We start from the raw sequence: 24,606 nt of genomic DNA, 5'->3' as shown, positions 1-24,606 counted from the left end.
GGACAGGGAGGCTTCAGACTGCTTGGGCAGGGAAGGAGGTGAGAAAAGCATGGTGGGGAGCGAGCACAGGGGAGGCTTCTCGCGTGCAATGAGCCACTGCCCCTCTGCGCACGCGAGGTGCCTCCTTCCAGAGGCCTGGGTCCAGCTGCACCCAAAGGGGACACGGGAGCAGCACTGCAAGCCCTGTGAAAGTAATCCACTTGTTTGTTTTTCGGAACATTACCTTTTAGTAGGGATCAAGTCGTAACCTGCTCTCTCCCAACCCATCATTAGAAACCAGCCACTGCTCTGCCAGTACTGCCTCTCACCCCTCTGGACAGACAAGGGACTTCCCTGTGATTTCAGAGAATCAACTTTTATTCTCCAGCTAAACAGAAGTGACAATAAAGTTCTCTTTATTACAGACCTACAAAAAAGGAGATCCATAAAATACTTCTATTTTCTCTTATGAAATTATGAGAGGAGTCTGAGGCTTTGCAGAGCATTTGTACCTGCCCCAGGGACGTGAGGACAGCGGGATAAAAACACAGGTTTCACAGACAAGGCAGAGGCATTCCCAGCTTTAAACAAACCCGCCCAGGGCAGATAGGCACCCACATGTTGTAGGGAGCAGCTGCCCTCTGCTCTGGGCTATCAGATGCTAGGCGAAGGAGAGACATTCCTCCTCTTAGCTCAGCAGCAGTTCTACACGTCATCTCTTTGCTGATAAACGTGGGCTCCTGATCCCAGCCACATTCCCCATTTTGAGAAAAAGCAGCCCTGCTCCTCGACACTCTTTACAACTACTGCTGCTCGAGAGAAGGGGGGAGCAGGAAGGAAGGGTTACAACACTGTCCATCTCCTAAAAACCCCCAAACAAAAGAAAACCCCAGGCTGTACAAGGCAGGCAGCCCACGTGCCCCTCAGCTCTCCCAGGCAAGGAATGCACAACATGGACACAGCGGGAGGCAGAGGTACAGCCACCATTTTACTTCAGGCTCCGATGAGTTTCTTGAGGAATGCTTCCAGCTGATCCTCGTCCTTTATCCCCACAAACTTATCCACAACGTCTCCGTTCTTCATAGCCAGCACGGTTGGCACTGCCGACACCTGGGGGCAAGAAAAACACAGAGATGCGCGTAAGCAGAGTCTGCGAGGAGCCCAACTTCACCCAGATCCCAGATGGAGCTCTGTAGCTGTCCCCCTGCTCCCGGGGACAGCAAGACAACTACAGCTAGCAAGGGACTGAAAGCTTTTCTCTTAGCTAAAGCTTTGCTTCCGAATTTCAGGGACTTGGCTTTTGGAAGCTGAGGGAATCTGTTTGGAAGCAGCTTCGAGGGCCCTACCTGCAGGTCAAGGAGCTGACCCCACGCTGCTCAAAGCTGACACGTGCCCTACAAGTAACACAATTTAAAAGGCAAAACCAAGCCTAACATAAAAGGAAAAGGCAAAGCTTTTTCCCCTCTCCAGTACAAATTCTGCTTCTCTTTCCCTCTTATCCTATCATAAGCAAACAAACCCAGTCTTTTGTCAGGATACCTCTCACACATGATGATCTTTAGACATTTTATGGCCAGGGCAGTACCAGACTGGAGCCGTGTTCTTCTCCAAATAGGACAGGAGCTAGAGCAGGGCTCCCCACCCATCACTGAGCAGGCAGACGTCCTGCTCTGGCCGACCAGAGTAATGACAACCCCAACCCATCTTTCATTTTCTGCCTAAGCTTTTAGCTGTTGAGCTGGATTCCCGATGATCGGGTAAGAAGAGAAGTCCCTCCAGCCAGTGCCAGCAGGCAGCTGCACTGCTCTGGATGCTATTTTTCTGGTCCGAAACAAAAATTGCTGGGAGTTATTGGAGAGAACAGCAGCGGAAATGACGACGCTCCTCAGGGACTTGCTGGGCGTACAGCGACAGAAGAAACCTCGTAGACACGATCACGAGAAGGAGCCATCAGAGCTCAGAGATCTGATCCTGTGTGCTGCTGAACAGACAGCTGGCACGACCACCCTCAGCTCCGGTGCTCTTATCTCTGCAAAGCCTCTCCCCCCAAACACGTCCTGTTCTTATCTCGCTTGCTGCCCATCTGCCAGCCTGCACGGCCTTCCCCCCGTGTGCTCCCAGCTGTCCCAGCCCCGCTGCCAGCAAGGATCTGCCACACTCGCAAATCCTTCCTGCAGGAAACCCTCCAGAGGTCTGGCTTTCCTCCCAGCAGGAGGCGGAGATGAAAGGGACATTTTGTTCTTCCCTTCCCGCCCCGGCCCAGCGCTGCTCCTGCAGTCTGTCCTCGGGGGCTTTTGTGCACTCTGATCCGAACGGATGGGAGCGACGGGGCTGCTGCCACCCGGCCGGCGCTGCGGTGACGCAGGTTCTTCAGCTCCTCCTAGTGACCGGCTGGAGCAGGGCTCAGAAACTCAGGCCCCAGAGGTGCTGATGGCGCCAACGACGCGTTCCTTCAGGATTTTAGGGGTGAGAAAGGACAAAGCAGCGCGGCATTTCACTGGCCTCCTCCTCTCCCTGATGGGCAACGCTCTGCTGAGCCTCCCCCTGGGTTAGTAACAAGCGCGGTCACCCCAGCTCCTTCCTAAAAAATAGCACATCCAACCAGCACCATTAAACATCACCCCAGTGAGGGCCAGGAGAGGTCCGGATGACTCTTCAAAGCACTACAGAGGACCAGACAAAAAAAACAAAAACAAAAACAAAAAAAAAAAAACCACGAGTTACTGGGCTCTGAGCAGCACACCCAGGGGCTTCACGCGCACTTGCTCCCTCCATCTCCTCCCACGCGTCCCCGAGTTGGGCAAAACATCCGTGCTGGGGGCAGCGTGCCAGGGGGCAGCAGCAGGGCCCGGCTCTGCGCTTTCAGAAGTCTCAGAAACACCCGGCAGCCTCCGGGAGAAAAGCACAAAGGCAGTTTTAGACCCGCGCACCCCAAAATTGGAAGCCGTGAGTGGGCCTCGGCTCCCCTTTCTGTGGCAGGGAGGGAATCCTGAGGTTCTTGGGTTTGCTGCTTGCGAAGCAATGTCCTGGGAATTTCTAGAAGGGAAAGTTTAGATTTCTTTCTTTTTTTTGGGGGGGGGTCCAGTCTGCACTGGACCTAAATAAACCCTCCTCTTACTTCAAAGCATTTACGGAGGAAATAGTCAGGCTGCTTTTGATCAGCACTGACCAAGCAGATAAACAAATAAAAGCAGCCATGCGGGCTATTCCTGGCAGCACTCGCACTGAGGGAATTCTCTCCCATCTGAAACTGGGGCTTTTGTACAACCCTGGACACCAGCGGGGGAAGGATTTCACCCGGCTTCAGGGACGAGGCGTAACAGGAACGAGCTCTGTCGATGAGCGATGTCCCCGTGCCCATCAGCTCTTCGGGGCCGCCCACGGCTCACGTGTCCACCCGCAGCAGCAGACGCAGGGGCTGCCCTTTCCCAAGGGGCATGGGCAACGGGCCAAGGCAAAAAAAAAAGAATTAAAAAAAAAAATGAATTTAAGGAATTTCCAGAGAAAGCAAATTAAACAAAAGCACTCCTCCCTTCCTGCTCTCGGGGCACGAGGTCAAGAGCAGGCTGCGGCAGCAGCAAAAGGCCGCAGCTGGCGCAGGAGGGTGCTAGACAAAAGGAGGAATCCTCGGAGAAAGAACTTCTGTGCTGCGCTAACCAGACAGAGGAGGGTGCCCGGATTTTTCTGGTTGCAGGAAACACGTCTGGGCTTCGTGCTAGCCGGAATTGTTTGGAGCCAAGGGCAGGGAGAAGCAGGCGTGAAGGCATGCAGCGACATTCCTCAGCTCCTCCCGGGGGCTCTCCGTTCTCTCCCCAGGCTGAGGAGCCCGCGGGAGATGACGCCGTGCCATCGGGCAGCGAACTGGGGGCCATGCACGTGGCAGGGGAATAGGCACGGACGGAAGGAGACTTCCTGGCGGTGAGTGGAGGAGCTATGAGGGTAACACCTACACTGAAACTCGCAAACCAAATCCTTCTCAGCCTGCAGATAACTAATCTTAGTCGGAAAGGCTTTAAAAAAAAGATAAAATCCCTCTGGATTCCCTGATCTTTCCCAAATACCATCTCTGGTCTCTCTTTGATCTCGACTCAGCGTCTTCCCATCAGCTCTCGTGCTCCCATCTCCTTAGCTGGCAACTTCCCAGAAGAAGCAGCAAGACCGAGCACGTGCCCAGTGCACGAACCAAGCTTCTGCCTTGAAAAGGATGCCCCAGACTACGAAGATCGAACCAAGCATTTCTCCTTTACCCATTTGCAGCTATCCTACTCGCCAGCACTACCTAGGGCTGGGGTTTAGCCGCAGGCAGAAGGGTCAAGACTGGGTGCAATCATCACTGCAAAATGAAGGGGACGCAGGGATGACCCCCAGGACCTCCTGCAAAACAAAACTTCACTGTGTTTGTGTGGTGAGCTCCAGAAAGAAGCCAGCCCTTGCCTGCTGCTTGAATCCCGCCTCCACCTATGCCACCGGGGCTGTACGACAGGCAGACCCTGCAAATAAATGCCTGCAGCTGCTCGTCCACCACCCAGTGGATGTGCACGCAGTCAGCACCACACTGGAGAAACGAAGGAGCTTTCAGCCTCTTTTTCAAGACCTTTCTTCCCATACACGCACTCTCCTGCCGTTTTCCAGTCATTTGAGATCATCTTCTTGTGAAGTGAGCTAACTGGACCTGCTGGAAGGCTTGGGACAATACGGGAGTTAAGCCAACAAGCTCTACTCTCTTCTCCTTAGGACAGCTGCTACCAGAACCTTGTCTGCCCCTATCAGGATTTATCTCCTGACCACCACTGAAAGAACCTCAGTCTCTTCCACTCGTTCTCACCGGCACCCTCAAGCTGCACAGCCCTCAGGCTTGTAACACACAGCCCTGCTAGTGAGCCAGCACTCGTCCCCCTCAGCCCTGGCATGCCTGAGAGCACGCCACCACCTAAAAAAAGCACGGGAGGCTCTCGTGCTCAGCCTGTGGGAGTTGCAAGTGACATTTGCAGGCAGCAGCCGGGTGCACGCTCCACCACAGCACAGGCAGAAAGTTCTCCCTGGGAAGGAGAGGGAGGGAATGAGCTGGTTCGGCCTCTTCCTCCTTCCAGCACGGCAGCGTTTGGGAACAGGACAGAGCCATCTCCTCCAGGCTTAACACAATGACAGCCTGCTCAGGAGCTGGTTCGGTTTGCTGGGCATCTTGAGAAGCTTCTTGTGCTAGCGTCAGCCCTGGGAGCAGGACTTCACCTGGGAGAGGGAGCAGCTCCATCTGCGTGCTACGCAAGTGAAAATTAAGCACTTTCTTCCCTGTAAAGCACAGCAGCGGGATGCCCTGACTCCACAGACTGACCTGTTGTTTACAAGGAGAAGTAACAGGGGCCAGCACAGTTGTCAAAGGAACTTTTGCATTTCTTAAACCGCCTGATCACTGACGGGGTAGGAGCAGGGGGAATCACGTAAGCCAAGGCCACGGCCTTCTCCAGTCACTCTGCTCGTTCCTGGGAGCGAGACTGCAGGGAGAAACGCAGGGCAAGCGTGTGAAATACTGACATAAGCACCAAGGCCCACGCTTGCCAAGAGTGGGGTGCGTGCTCCTGCTGCACACAGGCGCTCTCCGACCTGCCTTCCACTTGTCCAAACACAGCCCACGCTGTCCCCTTGCGATGCAGCTTAAGGACGGGACACTGTCACCCAGCAAGAAATCCTCAGCGAGGGAGGGAAAGAGAGGACGGGCTGGCTGCCTGGAGAACCGTGTCAAGGAGTGCAACAGCCTGGGGCTTATTACTTCATGTCCCTGCCCTACGCCTGAGCAGCCTGCGCACGCAGTAAAATGCTGCACAGAACTACCGGAGTGAGCACGGAGGGCTACGAAGATGATTAGAGGACTGGAGCACCGGTTGGACGAGGACAGGCTGAGAGAGCTGGGTCTGCTTAGCCTGGAGGAGAGAAGACTGAGGGGACATCTCATCAATGGTTATAAATATCTGAGGGGAGGGTGTCAAGAGGATGGAGGCGGTCTCTTTTCAGTTGCGCCCAGCAACAGGACGAGCGGAAACAGGCACAAACTGAAGCACAGGAGGTTCTGGCTGAACATGAGGGGGCACTTCTTTACCGTGAGGGTGACAGACCACTGGGACAGGTTGCCCAGAGAGGTTGCGGAGTCTCCTCCTCTAGAGATATTCAAAACCTGCCTGGATGCCATCCTGCAACGTGCTCTAGGTGACCCTGCTTGGTCCAGGGGTTGGACTAGCTGATCTTCAGAGGTCCCTTCCAACCTCGGCCATTCTGTGATACGCTGTGTTTACACTGACAGATTTCTGCACGGCCTAAAGGACACATTTCTGCAGATTCAGAGGTGGGGACGCCGAATATGAGCAGCAGAGCTGGAGGAGGGGCATGCAGTGAAATCCACCCACTGCAGTGACCCAATGGACCAGGCACAGGCAGGCAGCAGCCCTGGGCTTCCCCTCCCTGCGCAGACACCTCTCCCTGGAGAGGGACCTGCTATGGACTACCACCACCGGCGAGCCCGTGCTCTTCCAGCTCCTACCTCGTACTCAATGGCAAGGTCTGTGTGATCATCGATGTCCACTTTGGCCATCACCACCTTCCCCTCCTGCTTGGCCACCATCTTCTCTAACCTGGGGCCTAGGATCTTGCAGGGACCGCACCACCTAAGGAGAGAAAGAGAGCAGGCATGAGGGGAGGCAAGTGCAGCAGCAGCCGGCACAGAAGGCTGGAACGCCAGTGCCTTTACCACCGTTTTACCTCTCTTGCCTTCAGCCCAACCTCTGTGCTACGGGACGCTGCTGGCATTGAACACCGAGCATAAACATTAACCAGCTCCCCCAGCCCGGGCTGTCCTCTTTCTTCTGCTGCTCAACCGTTCGTCCGTGCCCTGCTCACGTGTCGAACTGTAACCCAGATGACCACAACGCTGCCGTGGCGCAAGTGTTACTGTCAGGCACGGGGGCAGCCACCTGCACACCTATCGGCTCACGCCGGTTATCACAGACTTGCCCGTGTACTTACCGCAGAGTTAGCTGCAAAAATTGCAGACATAGCAGCTGTTTAACGCACGAACATGGCAGCCGCGGCAGATTTTGCAAGGCCCCGTACAGGGAAAACAGTGCTGCACCTAAACACGCTGGTTAGGGAGCTGTGAACTCCCTCAGGCCAAGGAAAACACAAGTTAAAGCTCTGAGTGCCCTTTCCATGTAAAACATGAGCTCATGTAAAACATAAGTTTTGTGCCTCCTTCCATGTTGGGTTTCAGGCTTTCCATTATTTGTCTTTTTCTCCCTGGATGACCCCAGTTAACGTTGGTTCTGGTTCGTCAGTTTGGTCTGTTTAGTGCAGCTGTTTGGGGGCTGCTCTGTAGCCTGTTTGCCCAGAATCAGCCACAACTCCTATGACAGCGCTACAGGACCGGGAAAACACTTGAAAAAGCAGTATAATCGGTATCGTTAATCCAGCGGGTAACATCCCGGAATATTTTAACTGGCAAGAACACAGCAAGAGTTTTATCGACCACAAACATTGCTTCTGGTACCGTGAGGCTGTCAAGAGCTCTGGCTCAAGAGCGCACGGTGCTAGAGCTGCAAAGACACAGCGTGAGCCTGCGGGAAGGTACAAAACGCGCGTTAACGTGGCTCCGTGTTTTTCTGGGGGACGTTTAGCCCTGAGAAGCGACGAAGGGCGTTACCGGTGCCTCGCCGTGCCCCGGGGCTCGGCGCTGCCGGGCACTTACTGCGCGTGGAAGTCCACCACGACGGGCTTGGCGCTGTTGACCACCCGCTCCTGGAAGTCGCCGCCGTCCTGCACGTTGAAGGCGCTCGGGCGGCCCGCGGAGGTGCCCAAGGCCCTTCCGGGGACCGCCAGCAGCCGACGGAGCGCCAACCTCTGCGCCATCTGCGGGGAGAAGAGGGGGGGGGGGGGGCGTCAGGACGGAGGGGGCCGGTCGCGATCCCCGTCCCGATCGCGACCCCGCTCCCTATCGCGACCGCGGCCCCGCACCTCGCCCTGCCCGCAGGTGCCCAAACCCGCTTCCGGCCGTCTCTGCGGATGGAGCCGCCCCGTTTGCGGGATCTCAGTGGCTGCCGCCGCTGTCATTCGTACCCAGCCGCCGGCTTGGGGCGGAGCGGGCTGCTCCGCGGAGACCTTTCTCGTGCCTCCTGGGGGAGCTTTTTCGCGCACCCCCGAAATTCATTGGGATTTAGGGGACTGCGGGACCGGCCCCGCGTGGAGCCCCCCCGAGGGGACGCACACGAACGCGTGGGGATAACGAACGGGCAGGAAAGTGCAGCCCAGCACCCAGCCAGCCCTTGGGAGAGGGGTTTTGGGGTGAGCGGAGGGGAGAGAAAGAAACAGGACGAGCGTTTTGTCACCAAAGCGCACCTCGAACTTTCTTGCGGGGACGCAGTGCAAACAGGAGGGGTGGCGGACATGCTTTATAAAACAGGGGGGACCTTTTGGGGTGTTTGGTACCGGAGAAGAAAAATGTTCAGACAGCAGGGCCACGCGCAGTATGAGTCTCTCTGCCCTAGGACTGGAGGCAGGCTGCTCAGCCTTGCAGGGCAAAGGGTCTCTTGTAGTGCTCTCCTGGAAATGAGAAATTATCCCAGCCAGACTTAACTAAAAACCCACCACCCCTCTGTGCCCACCTCCGGCACTGCCCTAAATCAAAGGCAGCAAAAATACCGTGCAGTTTGCCCAGAGAACCACTTCTGGATTCGGTACACAAACGGATCTCGAAGCAGATGCAGCATCCAGTGAGCAGCGCGCCCGCACCAGGCTGCCCCAGGACACGAGCAAGTCACCTCACAGGAGGGAGGTGACAATGTAAGTCACCCCAACGTCCCTAAAACCTCCCCTTTTTGACCCCTGGACGTCGCTGCAGCTGCTGGCCTAGGATATAAACACCACCTTCAGGCACCTCTGAGCACTGCAAGGACAAAGCAGGCGCCTCAGCGCCGCCGGATTTCAGGCCCTGCCTCGTCCTTGGGAGCACGTCGGTCCTTTCTGCAACAGCAAGATCTGAGCAGGTCTTTGGCAACTCGCGAACGCTGGAAGAAGGGATGGGGATGGAAGAGGCGCGGGGGAGAGGGGAGAGTCCTGCCGGGGATCTCTGTTACAGTACTGTCACAACAGCACCCGTGGGTTCCCGCGCGGCGTGAGAAACGTTAGAGTTCGTCCTTGGCGTTAACGAGATGCTGCAGCGGGCGGACGGGCACGACGTGGTCCTTCAGCAGCTGGTCCCCGTCGGGGAGTTTGTCACCTGAGAAGTCCGCGGCAGCAAAATCCTCCAGCAGGCCGGCTGCTACCGCGTGGCGCCGGAGCCTCTCGCTCCCCGCGAGTCCTTGCATCCTCGCGTAGCCCTGCTGGCAGAAGGGAGGCAGCTTCTGGCGGGTGAGGGCGAAGAGGAAACAGGATTCTGCCAGGGAGAGCACAAAAAAGTAAATGAGACTCACCAGAGACACCCCGTAGAGAACAACTCCCAAAGGCTTTTGGGAACACGCACGCAGCACCAGCACTTTTTACTGTCCGGGGAGCGCATCAGAGGGGTGTGACTGACTGTGAGAGCGCCAGCGCATCGCAGGGAGATCTCAGCTATTTGCAGAAGAGCTCGCTCCCGTCCCGTGTCCCTCACGTCCCTCCTCCACCTCCTGCCACCTCAACCCGAGCCTCAAATTACCTGCGAAGAAACTGCGCAGGTCGGTGCTGAGGCAGTTCTCCAAGAAACGCCTCAGCGGCAGGATGTGAGCGTTTGGGGCCGTCCAGTCCGTCAGAAAATCCTCCACGATGTGATGGATGGCATCTGGGCGGGGGAGAGGCCAATCTGGGGGACGAACTTTCATCTCACGCTCTGCCAAGAGAGCATTAAGGGAAACTCTCGGAATCAAAATGGAATTAGAAAGGGGAAGCAGAAAGCAGCCACAACAGCTGTCGCGGTTTTTGCCCTGACCTAATCCCTACCTTACTCTCACATTTGCAATCCCCTCTGCTAGCTCTGTCCCGAGGAGCCCTGCCGCCGCAGCATTTCCCATCGTTTCACTCTGGAAGGGACTGCCCATCAGGCTGAACTGTGCTCAAGCTTTAGTGCTGCCACCCACCAAGCTGCCTTCCTTGCAGGTCAGGCTGCCCCCTGAGTTGATCTTTCCAGAGGTGAAGATTCAGTACACACACTTGGCTGGACAGAGGCTTCGCAGCGGCTGGAACGCTTACCTGTTGGGAGGCGTTTGTAGTAGTAAACCACAGGGTGCAAGAAGTTGGACTGCCAGGCATGCTGCGCCTCTCCCACAGCCCGGTTGTAGTAGAAGACATCCTTGTCAGCCCCCGAGAAATTCCTCCCGTACTCCATGACGACGACGAACAGCCCCTCGGGAGCATTCCTCCCCGCCTGCGTTTCCAGCTCAGCCAGGATTCCGACCGGGTACTCTTCCAGGTATTCAAAGGCTGTGGCATTCCTAAGAATTGCAACCACAATCGTAAGAGTTTTCTGCCAGAGAAAAGCCAAGTGGGATCCAACACCCCCGCAGCCGATCGAGGCTAAGGCCAAAGAGCCATCATCAGCTACCAATTATTTTGGTAACTACAGATCTGGGCTGGACTCGATGCAGAGCTTAGGAAGGCTGCACTTACTGTTACAAGACTCCCTTACGTTCCCAGACTCTGTGATCCCTCTACTAGCACTGCTCAGGGAAAACTTTCCTGTGGGGACAGTAAGAGTGCTGCACCTCCGAGCCCAGCGGGAACGCCTGGGCCGTTTCAGCCCTTTAAGAGAAGGAAATAATTGCCACAGTTGGGTACAGGGGCACCAGTGGTACAGGTTTTGAGGTGTCTGCCTAAGGGACGGCAGCGTCCTTAGGCAGCAATGTAAAGATTTGTGCGGTGGCACCACGGGCAGTGATAGAGAAGAAAAAGGAAGGAGATGATGGAGCGCAGCGCTGGGGATAAATCGCTCGCTCGCTCGCTCACTCACTCTCTCAGCAGTACGATGTCAGCCAGGACACCGAACATCTGGTAGAGGCCCGAGGCCTCGTTCACCCGCTTGATGATGGAATTGGTCAGCTGTGTAACAGGGCGGACTGCGGATGGCCAGGGGACGCCGTGGTGACGGTTCTCCAACAGGCGGTGGACTGCGCGAGCTGAGGCATTAAGAAAAACACAAGGCGGTTTGTTTAAAAATCCAGGCTCACATAGAAAAAACCTCATCGCTCCGTTGCGCACGGATCGTGGCCGGGCACGATAAAGAAGCTGAAGAGCTCCTCTGTGCGCAGCATCTCCCACCCAGCTCGCTGGTAACTGCAGTGGAGATGCCCTCGGAAAGCTGATGTGATGCTAAGCGGCTGGTGAGGGGGAGAGGGGCCCCAGGGGATGTTTCGTTACTCCTGAGCAGGCCTTGCACGGGAAGGACGGACGCACAGACACAGAAATTCTCCCGACTGCTCAAAGCTGCCGGGTTTTAACACCGCAGCGCAGACCTCTCACCCACAGCCTGTCACCAGGCCGAGTATCTGGCAGGCAGAAATCTATTGTTACGCAAGAAAGAGACAATAGGGCAGCACAAGTACACGACAAAACAAGGACAGACAACCACAGGCTCCAGATATGACCCCGAGTCACTTCCACGGCCTCTCCTCCCCTTCAGACTGTGCAGCTGCAGCTTGGCTGCGTCTTGTTTTTCTTGCTGCCAGCGGAGGATGAAGGGTCATCCCTTTCCAGCAGTAAGCTCTGAATTGTTCCTTCCAAGGGAGCGCCGAACCCCAACCTCTGCCCTTCTGTACACCCCAGCACTCACTTGTGTACCGGAAGCCGTGGATGAAACCCCCAGCGGACCTCCTGAAGTCAATGGAGTGGCTAGCGGTACCGAGAACAAAAAGCCCCCGAGTGCCTCTGGACTCGTAGCTGGGTTTGATCTGAGGATATTTGTTTTTGTTCCCTCTTCCCGGCATCATTCTAAGAGATCTGACGTGCAAAAGAGAAAAGCAGGCTGTCAGAAAGGGCAGGGGTGGAAAAATAAAACGGGTTTCTGATATGACATACTTTCCACTGCAGACACAACAAGACACCGCTTCATGTCCCCGCTGCCTTCCGTGGGATTCACGAGTCTCCCAAGTGCATGAGGTCACCAAGGACCTTCCAGAAGGCACGGGCTCATCTCAAGCTAGCTGTGGCCACGATCAAATTCCAGCCTGAGCCACTGGCGATGAACTTCAGAAGACACTGAAGTTAACAATATCATTTTCAGCTGCAGGATGCAGTAGGAGACAAACCAAGGTGGAGCGCAGGTTGCATCCTCAGGAAAAAAAAGCAGACAAAACCTTTCTGTAGCGATCTGCCCATCCTCACCCAAAAACCGCTAACCTTCTCCAGGTGACCCGGCAGCTCAGCGCCTTGAGCTGTAAAGGCACAAACTTCTTCTGCATCGCCCAAGCCACGGCACTGCCACCTGCTCAGCCCTGCAGCCTGTTGGTCAGAGGGCAGCACACACGCGCTCGCACTGGGACACGAATGCAGCTGCAGGGCCAACACAGCACTGTGCGGCACCAGGAAACCTGGAGCGCATCGAAATCTGGGTGGCGCTGCCAGCAGAGGAGCTTCAACTACCCTGCTTGCCCTTCCCTCCCCTCCCAGGTCGGGCCCTTCAGCGTCTTGCTACAAACACCTGCTTCCCCCCGGGCCCTGGTCGTCCCTCACCCGTTGTAGATTGAGAAGTCAAACTTCCAGCCCAGGCAGCGGATGACACGGTCGTAAGGCGCGCGGGTAGCAAAATTATCCAGCTCGTCCTGGGGGAGGGTGACGGAGTCGATGCCTGCACTCGTGTTCCTGTTCTCCAGGTAGAACCGGAGCGTGATGTGCAGCTTCCCTTTCTTGTCCTTGACGATGGCCAGATCTTCCAGGTCCCCCTCCAGAAGCCCATCCAGAGATTTCAGCTGGTACGTATCCAGCAGGCCGTTGTTAATTGCTCTGTGAAGAAAGGGGAAGGTAAGAAAAGCTGCAAGAAGGAAGGAGAGGTGGGATCCGGGGCTTGGGGTCAGCTCCTGGGAACGGGACAAGTTTACCAGGAGGGGTTTATCCCTTGTTCCTCACCCCTGTGAGTCGTGCGTGTGCTCCCTGGTGTGCCTGGCACAACTGAGAGGGCAGCTCGGCCTCCTCTGGCCCGCTCCTGAGCGCTCATTAATGCCTTAATTCTCACCGCGTTCCCGCTGGCTGCAGCGGCGCTATTAGCCTCGCTGAACGACGGGGCGGAGAGGCACAGAGCGCACTCGCAGTCAGCCAAGGAGTCCGCAGCAGAGCAATTAACCACACGTGGGTCTGCCGAGCCCCAGGCTTAATCTCTGATCACAGCGCTGCCCTTGCGCGAGGCATTCAACATCTGAGCGCTCTTCTGTGATTGCAAGCAGGGGAACAACTCGGGAGCCAGCACTTTTCAGTGATGCAAATTCCACAGGAACACTTTCCTGTTTCACACCGACCTTGAAGAGCTCTCGTAAAGCTCCTGCGTTCAGCAGCTGCAACCTGGGCTGCTTTAAACCAAGGACCTAAAGGTAAAAGGCCCCACGTTCCCTCAGCAAGCCCCAGAACTGCTGAGCCTCCTGGGCACGCAGCCGCTCTCATTTGTTCCTATTCCAGCTCCATCAGGAAGAAGAAGAAGAGCAGTTTCCTACCTCAGATCCCCGACGTAGTGCGTGGCCCAGGAGAGGCGCACGCGGGACCGGCTCACCATGTGGATGAAATTCGTGACGCCCAGAATGTTCTCTGCCGTCTCAAAGGCCGAGTTTCCTCGGCCCAAGATCAGCACGGTTTGGCCAGCAAAATCCTCCGGGTTGATGGACACCGTCTCGTAACCCTCCACGTACTCTGAGCCAGGGAAGTTTACCACGTTGGGGACCCACGTGCCAGTGGCAACCAACAAAGAGCTGCAAAAAGAGGGACAGCATTAGGGAACACAGGAACTGCACGAAATCAAAACTGCCTTTCCATACCATTGCTCCTACCACTGGGGACATGTCCCCTCCAGTCACGCTGAGTCGGCTGACAAGGTCGATCGGTGCTACGTATGCTTTGGTTTTGGGAGAAACCTTTCCCAAAACCTCTCCCCAGCTTCACCTAACGACCTGCTCCCACCTTCCCTGGCATTAGGCCAACGAAGAGGACTCCTGGTGTCGTTACGTATGGCAAAAGTCAGTGCGGATGCAGCACGTGTAAGCTGCACTTGTCTCCTAATCTCCCTCAGTCATCTGTGGATGTGCGGACACTGCTAATGTGTTTCACAGGTCGATGACACGCCGCTTAAAAAATTACTTTGATTTAAAACGTGCGCTGCGTTTTCATAGAATGGAACAAAAGCCGCTCTTAAGAGGGATGGAAAACGGTTTCAAGATTTTAAAATGCAACTCCTATTCATAAAAATATGCCAGCTACAATTCTAACTGTTAACACTAAAAGCAAACACGGTAATCCTTTTATATCCTTCCCTAAGAGCTTTTGCTTAAATATTAGGGAAATCTTTGCAACTTGGAAAGAAGCAGCAGGCAGCCGAGGCTCGCAGCAGTGCCCGCCGTCCCAGCCTTGCTTACACAGCTCCCGCGAGGAACTCACTCACGCTGCGTGGGTGTCCGATACCGCATTCTGTCCCCTCCAAGCCTGCCAGCCAGCGCACCTCCGAGTGACAGCCAGCACGACCTGCTGGCGTAGATCTGAGGCTCTCAGGAGAACTGAGAAATACGCGCCGTATGTTCACATGAGTAACTCGTAGATGTTTTTGAAGAACGTAATCGAGTAACAGCGCAGGGTGCGTGTGTGTGAGCATGACAAGGGGAAGGGTGATTCGGGGATCCGTAGTAGCCTTGTCTGTGATTTCTCGCAGTCCGCTCCCTCTCTCGTGGCAACCCCACTGTTCCCCCGTTTCCTCCTGCTGGTTCTGTGCCAACTAAGGGCTTCAGCTAACTGGGGCATGCTTCTAAACACTGTTTTTTTCTAAACACATGCAGGTTAACTGAGGTTAGGCATCACAGCACCAATTCACACCATCTTATGCATCAGGCATGGAAATCACGGCAATGGCAGCCAGCTCGTGTCAGCCCTGCCAGCTCCCCAGGTACCTGAAACATAACATTGAGACGCTTTCCCAGGAGCTGTTACTTCCCCCACAAACCCCGCTGAACCCTGTGAAATGTTTTTCACCACGATGGTGGGTAAGGGCTGGGACACAGCCTCTGAGAGGCTGTGAAACCTCCACTCTTGGAGATGTTTATACCTCAACTGGGCAAGGCTTTGAACAACCTGATAGAGCTGGCTCAGCTTTGAGTAAGGGGCGTGGACAAAATGACCTTTAAAGGCCTCTGCCTTTAAGGCCAACCTAACTTATTCCATGAATCTGTTAGTTTAAGAACACCTGTGGAAAGCTGTGTGGCTGGCCCCCAGTTCGCCCACTACCTGCATTTGTAGTTCTGCCTGTTCTGGTCCGTCAGGACAAAGTAGTGGCCGTTCCAGGCCTGCGGATCCTTGTCCAGCGTGACGTGGACAATGGCCGTGTTGTACTGAACCCGCAGCTCCAGCAGGGCGGCGAAGTCCTCTAGGTACTGCACCATCGCATCGGCATGGGGGAAGAACTGGCGGGAGTAGCGGCGGAAGAGCAGCCGGGGGTCGTGGCTGAGGAGCGAGTTCCAGTCGTGGCGGAGGTTAAACTCGCCGTTCGACTTGCCCGTGTACCGCTTGTTGATGCTGATCAGCTTGCGGTGCCGGGGGTAGATGGCGAAGAAGCTGCCGGGCGCGTGGCTGCGCTCAAAGACGAGGTAGTCGCGGCCGGCCCGCTGGAGGAAGTAGGCCGCCTGCAGGCCCGAGGGGCCGGCCCCCAGCACGCAGTAGTCGTGGTAGAGGAAAGCAGCACCACAAGCTGCGCAGAGGGCACCAACAGAGAGGGCGAGGCGCAGGAGGGTGCCACAAGCCATGACGGGGCGGCCGCTGTGGGGAGAGGAGCGGGAGCGTCGTCGGGGGGGCACAGGGACACGATGGCGCCGCCGCCCAACATGGCGCCTCTGCCTCACAACATGGCGCCGCCACCCCTCAGCGCCTCGCCCCGGCAGGCCCCGCCCCCCTCCGGCCATTAGCCAATAGGGCCGCGGCACTGCTGCCCCCGCGCCCTCCCCCGGCCAATAGCGTGCGGGGCGTGGCCGCCGCCCGCGAGGCGCCGCACGTGACGCGCGCCTCACCTGGCCCCCACCCCCCCGCCCCGCCCCGCCCGCAGCCGCACCTGCAGCGCGCGCCGCTCGCCGGGGGGGGGGGGGGAGGGGGCGCAGCCGGCGGGAGGCGCGCGCCGGGCCCCGCCGCGCGCGTAGCCTCCACCGCCGCCCGGCGTCACGTGACGCCGCCGCCGCTTCCCGCCGCCGGCAGCAGGGCGCCGCCGCGCGCGGCCGACCACGTGGCCGAGGGGCGGGGAGGGGCGCTTAAAGGGACAGGCGCCCGGAGGGGTTGCGGGGGGGGAGCGACAGAAGACAGGAGGCTGGCGCAGAGCTCAGTGACTTTATTCCGGGCGTGCGGCCCCTGGGCCGGCTCCTGCGGAGCCCGAGGTGCGGCAGGGTCGTCCGTGGTCCTCCCCGTGCACAGCGCCCCCCGCTCAGCTCTCCTCCTCTGGAAGGGAAGGGAAGGGGTAAGGGAAGAACGCGGCTGGGTGGGGGAGAGCAAAGTGCAAACCCCGACCCCCTGCGGCGCCCTGACCCCACAAACGCTCCGGTTCCCTGCAGTTAACGGGCCACCTCCCGCCCCCCAACCCCCCCGCGCCACGGCCAGCCTTTAAGCAGCAGCCTACCACTGCTGTAATGAAAGAGGTAAGAGCCCGGGTAACGCTATGGCAAAAAACCAACAAACGAACAAACAAGAAAAGCCCAGCTGTACGCTGTTTTTCTGATCAAAGACCAGAGGCCGAGGGCAGCTGCCGTCCCCCAGGTGACAGGAAGCGCCCGCAGAGCCCCCGGCAGGGCTGGCCGCCGGCTCTGTAAGAAGAGCAGCGGCAGCCGCCCGTTCAGGCGGGCGGCTCGAGCGCAGGCGGCAGCCACAGGCTGTACGGGTGGGCGTTTTGCAGTCGCTCCTAAAACTATAGTCAAAAAGAAATAAAACAAAAAAAATCCCCACAGCAGTTGAACTCAGGGCCTGCTATTGACTGAAATTTATTAACGTCACCCCTAATCCCAGCAGCGCTCAATGAGGCTCTGCGGCAACCTTCACCCCCTGCAGTGCTCAGGCCCTGCGCTCTGTCCCACCTCCGTTAGCACCAGCACCCACCAGGCACGGCCCCTGTGCCTCTTCCTCTCAGCTTTTTACTCTCCGGGCCTTCCACTTCAGTCCCCCGAATGTCCCCAACACCCCCTTTTTCTCCCACCGACTAGAACATGCCCCAGCCTCGTTCCTCTCACCATTATCCCAGCCAGATCCCATCCTTACCGTACGTCACCCTCTTCCTCCAGGGCAGCGGTACATCATTTAAAAGCATGAACCACCAACCACGCTACAAACCTTCCTCCTCCTCCTCCTCCTCCTCGTCCTCCTCGTCCTCATCCGAGCTGAAGGTGCCGTCAGGCAAGCTGTAGATCCGGATCACCTGCTTGTTGGGGTCTTTGAGGATGAGGTACTTGCCCTCGTCCAGTTTCATGCAGATGTCGATGACGCAGCGCAGGATGCCCCAGGCGTTCTCTATGCTCAGGTTTATCTGGCTGGCAAACTCATTGGGCTTGAACTGCTGCGTGCCCAGGATCACGTGGCGGGCAGAGTCCTTCACGTGGTAACGGGACACGTACCTAGACAGGAGCAGCAGGAGGTTAATTCCAGCCGCCAGAAGACCACCACCAAGGAAAGAAGAACGATGGGTTTGGTTTTCTTCTCTGGGCTGAGCGGCAAGAGCCATCCTCATCCTGCGACACTAACAGCTAAGAGGAGCTGCTGGCTGCAAGCGTACTCCATCACCGACATACCTGGAATCCTTCCCCTAGCCCAAATCAGATGGGACAGCACAAAAGAATTAGTTTCACAGAAAAAACGTACGCAATGGCATGATTACCAGGGAGTTTGGACTCTAAACAGAAGTCCCCATATCCAAAAAACAGAATTCTGAGTTGCAGAACCACCAGAACTGAGCCTTTTCCGTTACGCTCGTTACGGATAGGTACCAGCCGCATCACCTGTGGTGAAACCTACCGCGGGGAGTCCCAGCTAGGGGCCCACCCGCTGTGCTGTGCGAAGAAACCATCCAACAAGCACTCAGACCAGGGTGCCTGGAAAACTGGATGAGTGGCAGAAGCTAGCACACCAAGCGGTTCATTCGGGCCATCAATAACGCGGCACATTCTCGACTGATTTTAAGCTGACAGCTCCAAGTGGGCTGTGGTGATACCTCCTCTCCACCCAATTTCTCAGCAGCCGTGCACCGAGGATTTCAATCAAGCCCCTGACAGGTAGCACGGCCACTGCATTTATTTCCCTTGTCGGCGATCTCAGCAAATAGGCTGGGAACGGTGGAGGCTGCCTGCCTGTCACAGACAGGAGGTCTGCCAAGGTCAGCCGCAACGGAGGGCACATCAATCAGACGCTGAGGAGAAGCAGCTCATGCTAAAGCCTGGGTCACCGGCGGCACCGTTACTGCAAGCTTCCCCCGCTGCCGCTCAAACTGTGAGACAATTTTATGATTGCTTACATTCTACCGATGCTTCACTGCGAAACATACCACGTTAAATCATGGAAAACGCACCTGAAAGACGTTTGGTGTGAAAACCCTGCCTTACCCGAGTTTAAGATACTCTGATCCAGCCAGCAGCGCGCAGCACGTCCAGCGGGCTAATTTGTAGCTGTTGTTTTTCAGCTCCGTGGCAATCACAGCTCCTCTCTGCGAGTCAAGCTTCTGGCGCCAGTCTACTCCATTGCAGTACTAAGAGGAGAATCAAAACCAAGGTGAACCTAACAGGCCAGCAGCAGTCACCTCTTCAGCCGCGGTGCAGGGAAGTTTCTTCTATCTACCTTACGATACCACGCAAGGGAATGCAGACTGCAACTTGCAGGGCAAGCCCCTGCACTGGGAAGGGAGAAATGTGAACAGCGTGGGTTACGTAGCACTGGTTAGGAGGAAGTTTGCGAGGGAAGAGTTCGTGAGGGCAGCACTGGAACACACTCACTACAGCACACAACACCTGGGGGCAATGATAGGGTTCAAACCAACTACCTTGCACCTGGGGGAGACTTATCAGCGCTGCTAGCCCACCAAAATGTCTTTGATGGAAGGTAGCAACCCAGGGGACACCACCAGATGTTTGTCTCGTCTTGCCTGCTGTACCTGGCGTGTCAGGCAGCAGTGAAGCAGTTAGAGCTAGCTTTGGGATCCCACTCTTCCTCACCCTGGAATCCCATTCGTTCAGCGTTTTGATGTTGATGAACGACACCTCCCCGTTCGCTCCCGTCATCACTCCGTCGTGCTCACAGCGGACAATGAGATCGATGTCATCTCCCAGCTTCCACCTTCGGTATCTGCAAACATGCAATCCAGCTGGTTATTTCTCAGCCTCGTTCTCTCCCAGATGCAAGAACTCAGCAAGATCCTTTCACCCTCTGTCTGTTCACTAGTTCTGTCTAGTTTTGTCTGCAAACCACGCCGACATCCTGCATCCTCGCCAAAGCTGGGAGTCAGAGAGAAATTCACATACCTATATGCAACAGAAGCTACTTCATTTTTATCCATGTCATCCTCCACAAAAGGGTTTGGGTTGGGAAACTTGTATTTCTCCTTTCCCTGTGAAAGAAATCAGAAGGGTTTATTAGGGGGATGGAAACAAAAAGAAAAACAAAACAAAAACAACCACAAGAGCTCTCCTATCGGATACTTATGCTATTACAGCAACAATAACTAAACTTCCCCTACGTAGAAAAACACTAAAAAATTAAGACGGCTGACGAGAATGCTCCTCTCCACAACGCTTTGCTGTAAACATTACTTCTATCAGCATTTCTGCTTTAATCAGTGTACTCAGAAGCCTGCCTCCTTTACCAATGGGAGTGGGATTTCTTCTTTGGGGGATAAAGGTGAAAATCGTTCTACAAAAAAAGTTGTGCTGCTCACCATAAGTAATCCCACCTCTTTCAAAACTGAAATAACATCAACGTAAAGTATCTTTGTCAATTATAACGCTTTTCTACCGAACTGCTTTATTCAAGAAGTCTGAATAAAGTCTCTTCTCCAGACTCTCCAAAACACAGCCCCTACTAACCAGGGCTGCTTGGCCTTACCATCCTCAGACACTGCTGGGAGAAGTTATGGTTGATGTAGGTGGCTTCCATGGCAAGGTTGCGGGGAGAATTAAAGGAGTTGCCCTCTTCCTGCGGTGGTTCGTTAGCTGTTTCACTCACTGTCAGGAGGTCTGGGAAGAAAACCAGTCAGAAACGGTTATACTCGGGCAGTAACCACCTCAGCTTCAACAAGTTTCTAGCTCCACACTAAAGCAGACCAGTACTGAAAGTTCCGCAATGTACTGCAGCAGTCAGGTTGTTCCAGGTGTCTCAGTTTGGAGACCGAGACACAGAACCAAATAATAATAATAAAAATAATAATAATAATAAAAAAAAAAAAGCATAAAGAACAGTGAGACTACCATAACAGAAATTACTTTCAGGACTTTTCCTCACCAAAATCTGAATTGTCCCTCTTGTCAAAGAAAAGCTTGGATCCAACTCTCTGGACAATGATGTCCCAGGAATACACAGAGCGAGTGCAACTCATCAGGGTGGCCAGGATGGCATCTGTGGCGAACACGTTCCCCTGGGTCTTGGCCAGCTACGGGTACAGAAGAAGGAAAATGCTGCGCTGAAGCAATATTAACTGACATCCCCTTCCCTTTCACAGCCAAGATCAGAAGTGTTGGAAAACCAGGTCATGAATTTCTTCTCCCACACTCGGGAAGCTACACTGGCAGGTACATTACCGACTGCTAGATAAATCGTGAGTGCTACCCAGCAATCCCGGCTCAGCCTGGATTAGACAAAGGATAAAGTAAGGAACCCATTATCAAGTGGGAATCTGTTGTGAAAAGACTCGGTTCCTTATTGCTGGCAGTCATAAAGGGGAGTCTGAGACTCTCATCTCCAAAGCAGAAATCTCTCAAAGCAGGTCTCTGACACAGAAGTTTCTTTTCCATCATAGCCCGAGTTTGGTTTGCCTGCCCTTACAGAACCGCAGCTTTTCCTTGGCCAGTATTCCTAGTATTTCCTTAACCTTGCTCTACTTTAAGAAAAGTAACGATACCAGCTAATGCTTTTTGTCCTTTGTAAGCTGAGGGACGTGGATTTTTTCTGCTCACCTCTCAACTTTGCTCTGACCGTGCCAGCAGGTCTCAAACAACAGCAAGCAATGAAAAGCACACTGCGGGGTTTGGCAAACCAGTGAGCGTACCTTTCGGATAACTGGGTCATCAGTAGTGGTGACGGTATGGAAGATGCGCTTAATGCTCCTCAGCAGCTTCTCATTCCTTGTTGTAATGCGGTCAAAGGCTTTGTCGTAGTATTCTAGGGCTCCGCAGCACTCTCTACAGAGAGAAAAGGAGGACCATCTCGATACCCTCGCGCAAATACCACCACCCACAAACCACACAGGACTGGGGGGATGGGTGGGTGTTCCACTACCACTCCCCACTTTGAGTACCTCAACTAGAACAACGGGACTAGGCCAGGAGACCCTCGTCCTCCTGCTTGCCAAAAACGGGGTCGTTTCAAGAAGCAAGCCCCTGGCTGCTTTAGGAACTCACATGTCCTGTGGCTCTGACACCTCCAGGTAGCGCATCTTCATCAGCCGAGGGAAATCCATCTCCTCCTTCACCTCCCAGTCACTGCGAACTTCCACAGAGGAGTCACGAGGCTTCTGCTGTGCGGCCAGAGGCGAAACAGAGAGAGAAACAGACACAGCACATCAGGATTGGTGCAGGAGAAGCTTCCCCACGAGCAGAGCAGAGAAACTAAGCCACCACAGGGAGTCAGAAAGCTAGCCAGTTTACCTGTGATTTTTGGTCCCATTTCTGCCTCACTCCAAACTGCTTCTGAAACTTCTTTTGTAGACGCAGACGATCTCTACAGCGATATGTGAAAAGCCATGAAGACAATTTCTCGGTTCCTACATGCCACAATGACTCCTACGCTTCCAAATTACCACCAGAGGAACAAGGCTTTTAGGCACCAAGCCACTGACACATTTGCTGAGTGTTCTGTTGATCAAAATGCCTGAGGCACTGAAAGCTGTTCTTCACTGTGAACACTCCAAGTATTTTTATCCTTAATGACTACAACACAGTTTTCAGAAAGGGCACAACCTGCTTTAAATTGTCACGTTTACCTTCCAAATTCAATTCAAAATTTCTCCTGAATTCTTAGGAGATTCTCCTAAGGATTCTCCTGCTTGAAACCCATGCTTATAACTACCGGTCACGTCAGCGAAACACTGGACTCAAAATACCCTGAAATTCTTCTTTGCTGTTAGGTCTAGTGGATTCCGCTGCAGTAACTAAACCAATTTGTCGACAGCACCTTTGCACACTCCAACACAAGCACAGAATGCTCATCTCTGAGGCCCTCACCTCTCCTTCTGCTTGGCACTCTTTGGCAGTGTCTGCATGCTGAACTGCAGCATGTTCCGACGGTCCTTGTCTCTCCGCAGGTTCCTCTGTGGAAATGCAGGAAAAAAAAAAAAAGAGGACATTTTAGTGACGAAGTAATTCTGTATCTCTCAATCTCTCCTTTGAGGCTGTTTCTGAAAACGAGCATTACCTGTGCAAATCGCATACGATTCCTCTGGTATGCAGTTTTCTGCGTCCGGGCTGTGTCCACCAGCTGGAAGCTTGTCTCATCCTCCTCGTGGAAATACGCATATTGACTCCCGCCACCGAACTGTGACGAGTACTTGTCTAGAAATAAAGAAGTCCATATTGCTTCCAAGTTTCTAGGAAGAAAAACACCTGACACTCCAACCCCCTGAAATTCCCCCCAAGAGCCTTCGCTCAAGCCTGATGCACAAAGTGGGACTCCTGCCTTACGCCACGCTTCCTCCTTGCTTCAGTCCTCCCGGAGAAGCGTCGGCCATGAGGTAGAACAAACCCCTGAGAAAACCCTAAGGACAGGGAGAGTCCCAGGGAGCTCTCCCAGTGGTGAGACATGCTTCTGAATTTAAGGAGCCTCTTTTGCTGAGGCGTGCAGGAAGCCACTACAGAGCCAGTGCAGAACATGAAAGCAGGAATGACGTTTGAAGGAAGCTTTGCATAAAATAAATGAGAGGGGCAGCCACCGGACAACACGTACTTGTGTATCTCTTATCCTGATACGTGGCTCCAGTCCAATCAGCCACCTGAGGACAAACACAAGAAGTCAAAATAAGTAAGTATTAACATTATGTTTTTCTGATTTTATATATGCAGGACTACAAGCAGCAGAAGCAAGCATTGCCGTGGTCTCCAGAAGTAACAACTCCCAGCTCTGCCTGCCAGCCTTACAAACAGTTCACACTTGCCCCAACCGGCACACACCACAGAGCAGCCACGGCACAACGCGAGGCAGGCCAGCAGCGTGCAGGGAGGGCTGTTTGGGGGGGGGGGAGGGCACGGTGCCTGTAACGCCCGACGGAACGAGGCCGGTACCTTCCCCAGGCGGTCTCCTTTGCTGAAGGGCTGGTAGGGCATGTCCCTGAACTGCTCGGGCACGGCGCACGGCCCCCAGCCGGACGGGTTGTCCTGGATCACGGGGGTCACGAACTTGGCCATGGCTTACACCTCCTGTGAGGGGAAACAAACCGGGAAAAAAATCCCTTCAGTTACCGGGCCCTGACGGGAAGGACCCGGGGAGGGGCTGGGGCCCGGCCCACCGGAACCGGCGGCGGGGCCGGGGCGGGGCCGGGGGTCCCGGTGCCCACAGGGGGGATCCCAGGAGGGTTTCGGGGGGGTCCTAGGAGGGTTTGGGGCGGATCCCTGAGGGGTTTCGGGGCGGCCCCAGCGCCCCCCTGACCTGCGCGGCCCCGATGGCGGCGGATGGCGGCGAGCAAAGAGGCGGCGGCGGCGCCCGGCCCGCCCTTAGCGCGTCATCGCCACACGACTGTCGCAAAAGGGGAAGAGGAGGGGGGCGCGGCTGCCGTAAAGCGCGGAAGTTGGGGGTTGGGGGGTGGGGGTTGGAGGTGGAGCCGTCATGGCGGCCGGGTGGGGTGGCCTGTCGAGTTATGTGGTATAAAGTCTTGTAGAGGAAGGATTCCGACCCTGCCGTCAGTAAAATAAACACTTCAGTTAGTAAAATAGACGCTAATACTGGTAAAATAAACACTTAGTAAAATAAACACTTCACTTCCCATCTTGAAGCCAGGGATAGAAGGATGGGGGCTTGTTTAATCACATTAATGATTTCTAAATAAAAGAATCGTTATTATTAAAGCCAGGAATGGGAGAATGGGGGCTCGCTTAATCGTATTAAAATGGATGTTGCTGAGTGTCTTTGCTCACTACTGTGCAAATTAACCAAAACCAGGAGCCTCGGGGCCCCTTACAGAGGATGTGTCCTGACAAAAATGGGGAACCTGTCTCAAAAACCAGCTGAGACCGACCTTGTGGTTTGGACAAGAGCCAAGGAGCAGCTGAGTCT

General features: G+C 55.1%; 3 protein-coding genes across 4 annotated transcripts; all 3 read right to left on the bottom strand.

Annotated features, from left to right (window-relative positions):
• Nucleotides 1-336: 336 nt before the first annotated feature.
• TXN2 (thioredoxin 2) lies at nucleotides 337-8,110 on the bottom strand. Its single transcript, XM_035551995.2, has 4 exons — nucleotides 7,978-8,110; nucleotides 7,712-7,872; nucleotides 6,512-6,635; nucleotides 337-1,089 (listed from the first exon to the last, which is right to left on the bottom strand). Exons 1-4 carry the CDS (start codon nucleotides 8,071-8,073, stop codon nucleotides 973-975), a joined length of 498 nt encoding a protein of 165 aa, XP_035407888.1. The 5' UTR covers nucleotides 8,074-8,110; the 3' UTR covers nucleotides 337-972.
• A 959-nt stretch (nucleotides 8,111-9,069) lies between these two features.
• Nucleotides 9,070-16,348, bottom strand: FOXRED2 (FAD dependent oxidoreductase domain containing 2). Its single transcript, XM_035551951.2, has 9 exons — nucleotides 16,220-16,348; nucleotides 15,403-15,930; nucleotides 13,632-13,883; nucleotides 12,661-12,930; nucleotides 11,762-11,928; nucleotides 10,943-11,108; nucleotides 10,186-10,427; nucleotides 9,656-9,826; nucleotides 9,070-9,394 (listed from the first exon to the last, which is right to left on the bottom strand). The coding sequence occupies exons 2-9, from the start codon at nucleotides 15,915-15,917 to the stop codon at nucleotides 9,144-9,146; spliced, it is 2,034 nt and encodes a 677-aa protein (XP_035407844.1). The 5' UTR covers nucleotides 15,918-15,930; nucleotides 16,220-16,348; the 3' UTR covers nucleotides 9,070-9,143.
• Nucleotides 16,349-16,474: 126 nt separating this feature from the next.
• EIF3D (eukaryotic translation initiation factor 3 subunit D) lies at nucleotides 16,475-24,098 on the bottom strand. Of its 2 annotated transcripts, none has more exons than XM_035551958.2 (15): nucleotides 23,983-24,098; nucleotides 23,619-23,753; nucleotides 23,284-23,329; nucleotides 22,756-22,892; nucleotides 22,566-22,651; nucleotides 21,990-22,062; nucleotides 21,744-21,859; nucleotides 21,392-21,524; nucleotides 20,629-20,776; nucleotides 20,233-20,363; nucleotides 19,653-19,738; nucleotides 19,347-19,476; nucleotides 18,741-18,883; nucleotides 17,479-17,759; nucleotides 16,475-16,596 (listed from the first exon to the last, which is right to left on the bottom strand). In XM_035551958.2, the coding sequence occupies exons 2-15, from the start codon at nucleotides 23,739-23,741 to the stop codon at nucleotides 16,583-16,585; spliced, it is 1,647 nt and encodes a 548-aa protein (XP_035407851.1). In that variant the 5' UTR covers nucleotides 23,742-23,753; nucleotides 23,983-24,098; the 3' UTR covers nucleotides 16,475-16,582. The 2 variants fall into 2 exon arrangements, with proteins under 2 accessions (XP_035407851.1, XP_035407852.1); XM_035551959.2 differs by having other exon boundaries at nucleotides 21,744-21,856.
• Between the last annotated feature and the right edge of the window lie 508 nt (nucleotides 24,099-24,606).

This window comes from Cygnus atratus, chromosome 1, assembly GCF_013377495.2.
Source record: "Cygnus atratus isolate AKBS03 ecotype Queensland, Australia chromosome 1, CAtr_DNAZoo_HiC_assembly, whole genome shotgun sequence".
In the NCBI taxonomy this organism is placed as follows: Eukaryota; Metazoa; Chordata; class Aves; order Anseriformes; family Anatidae; genus Cygnus; species Cygnus atratus.
The sequence above is the reverse complement of the archived record's forward strand: the minus strand, read 5'-3'. Positions and strand labels throughout refer to the sequence as shown.

What these genes read in the sequence shown, in the direction of transcription:
- EIF3D (XM_035551958.2), bottom strand. Translation starts at nt 23,741, where the DNA reads ATGGCCAAGTTCGTGACCCCCGTGATCCAGGACAACCCGTCCGGCTGG. An exon ending in AGTGCCAAGCAGAAGGAGAG is followed by an intron (nt 22,063 to 22,565) that starts GTGAGGGCCTCA and finishes ATATCGCTGTAG; the next exon opens with AGATCGTCTGCGTCTACAAA. An exon ending in AATGGGACCAAAAATCACAG is followed by an intron (nt 21,860 to 21,989) that starts GTAAACTGGCTA and finishes CTGGCCGCACAG; the next exon opens with CAGAAGCCTCGTGACTCCTC.
- TXN2 (XM_035551995.2), bottom strand. Translation starts at nt 8,073, where the DNA reads ATGACAGCGGCGGCAGCCACTGAGATCCCGCAAACGGGGCGGCTCCAT. An exon ending in GCACCTGCGGGCAGGGCGAG is followed by an intron (nt 7,873 to 7,977) that starts GTGCGGGGCCGC and finishes TTCTCCCCGCAG; the next exon opens with ATGGCGCAGAGGTTGGCGCT. An exon ending in ACCTTGCCATTGAGTACGAG is followed by an intron (nt 1,090 to 6,511) that starts GTAGGAGCTGGA and finishes TCTTGCCCCCAG; the next exon opens with GTGTCGGCAGTGCCAACCGT.
- FOXRED2 (XM_035551951.2), bottom strand. Translation starts at nt 15,917, where the DNA reads ATGGCTTGTGGCACCCTCCTGCGCCTCGCCCTCTCTGTTGGTGCCCTC. An exon ending in GACTTCTCAATCTACAACGG is followed by an intron (nt 11,929 to 12,660) that starts GTGAGGGACGAC and finishes TTTGCACGTCAG; the next exon opens with ATCTCTTAGAATGATGCCGG. An exon ending in CTACAAACGCCTCCCAACAG is followed by an intron (nt 9,827 to 10,185) that starts GTAAGCGTTCCA and finishes CTCTCTTGGCAG; the next exon opens with AGCGTGAGATGAAAGTTCGT.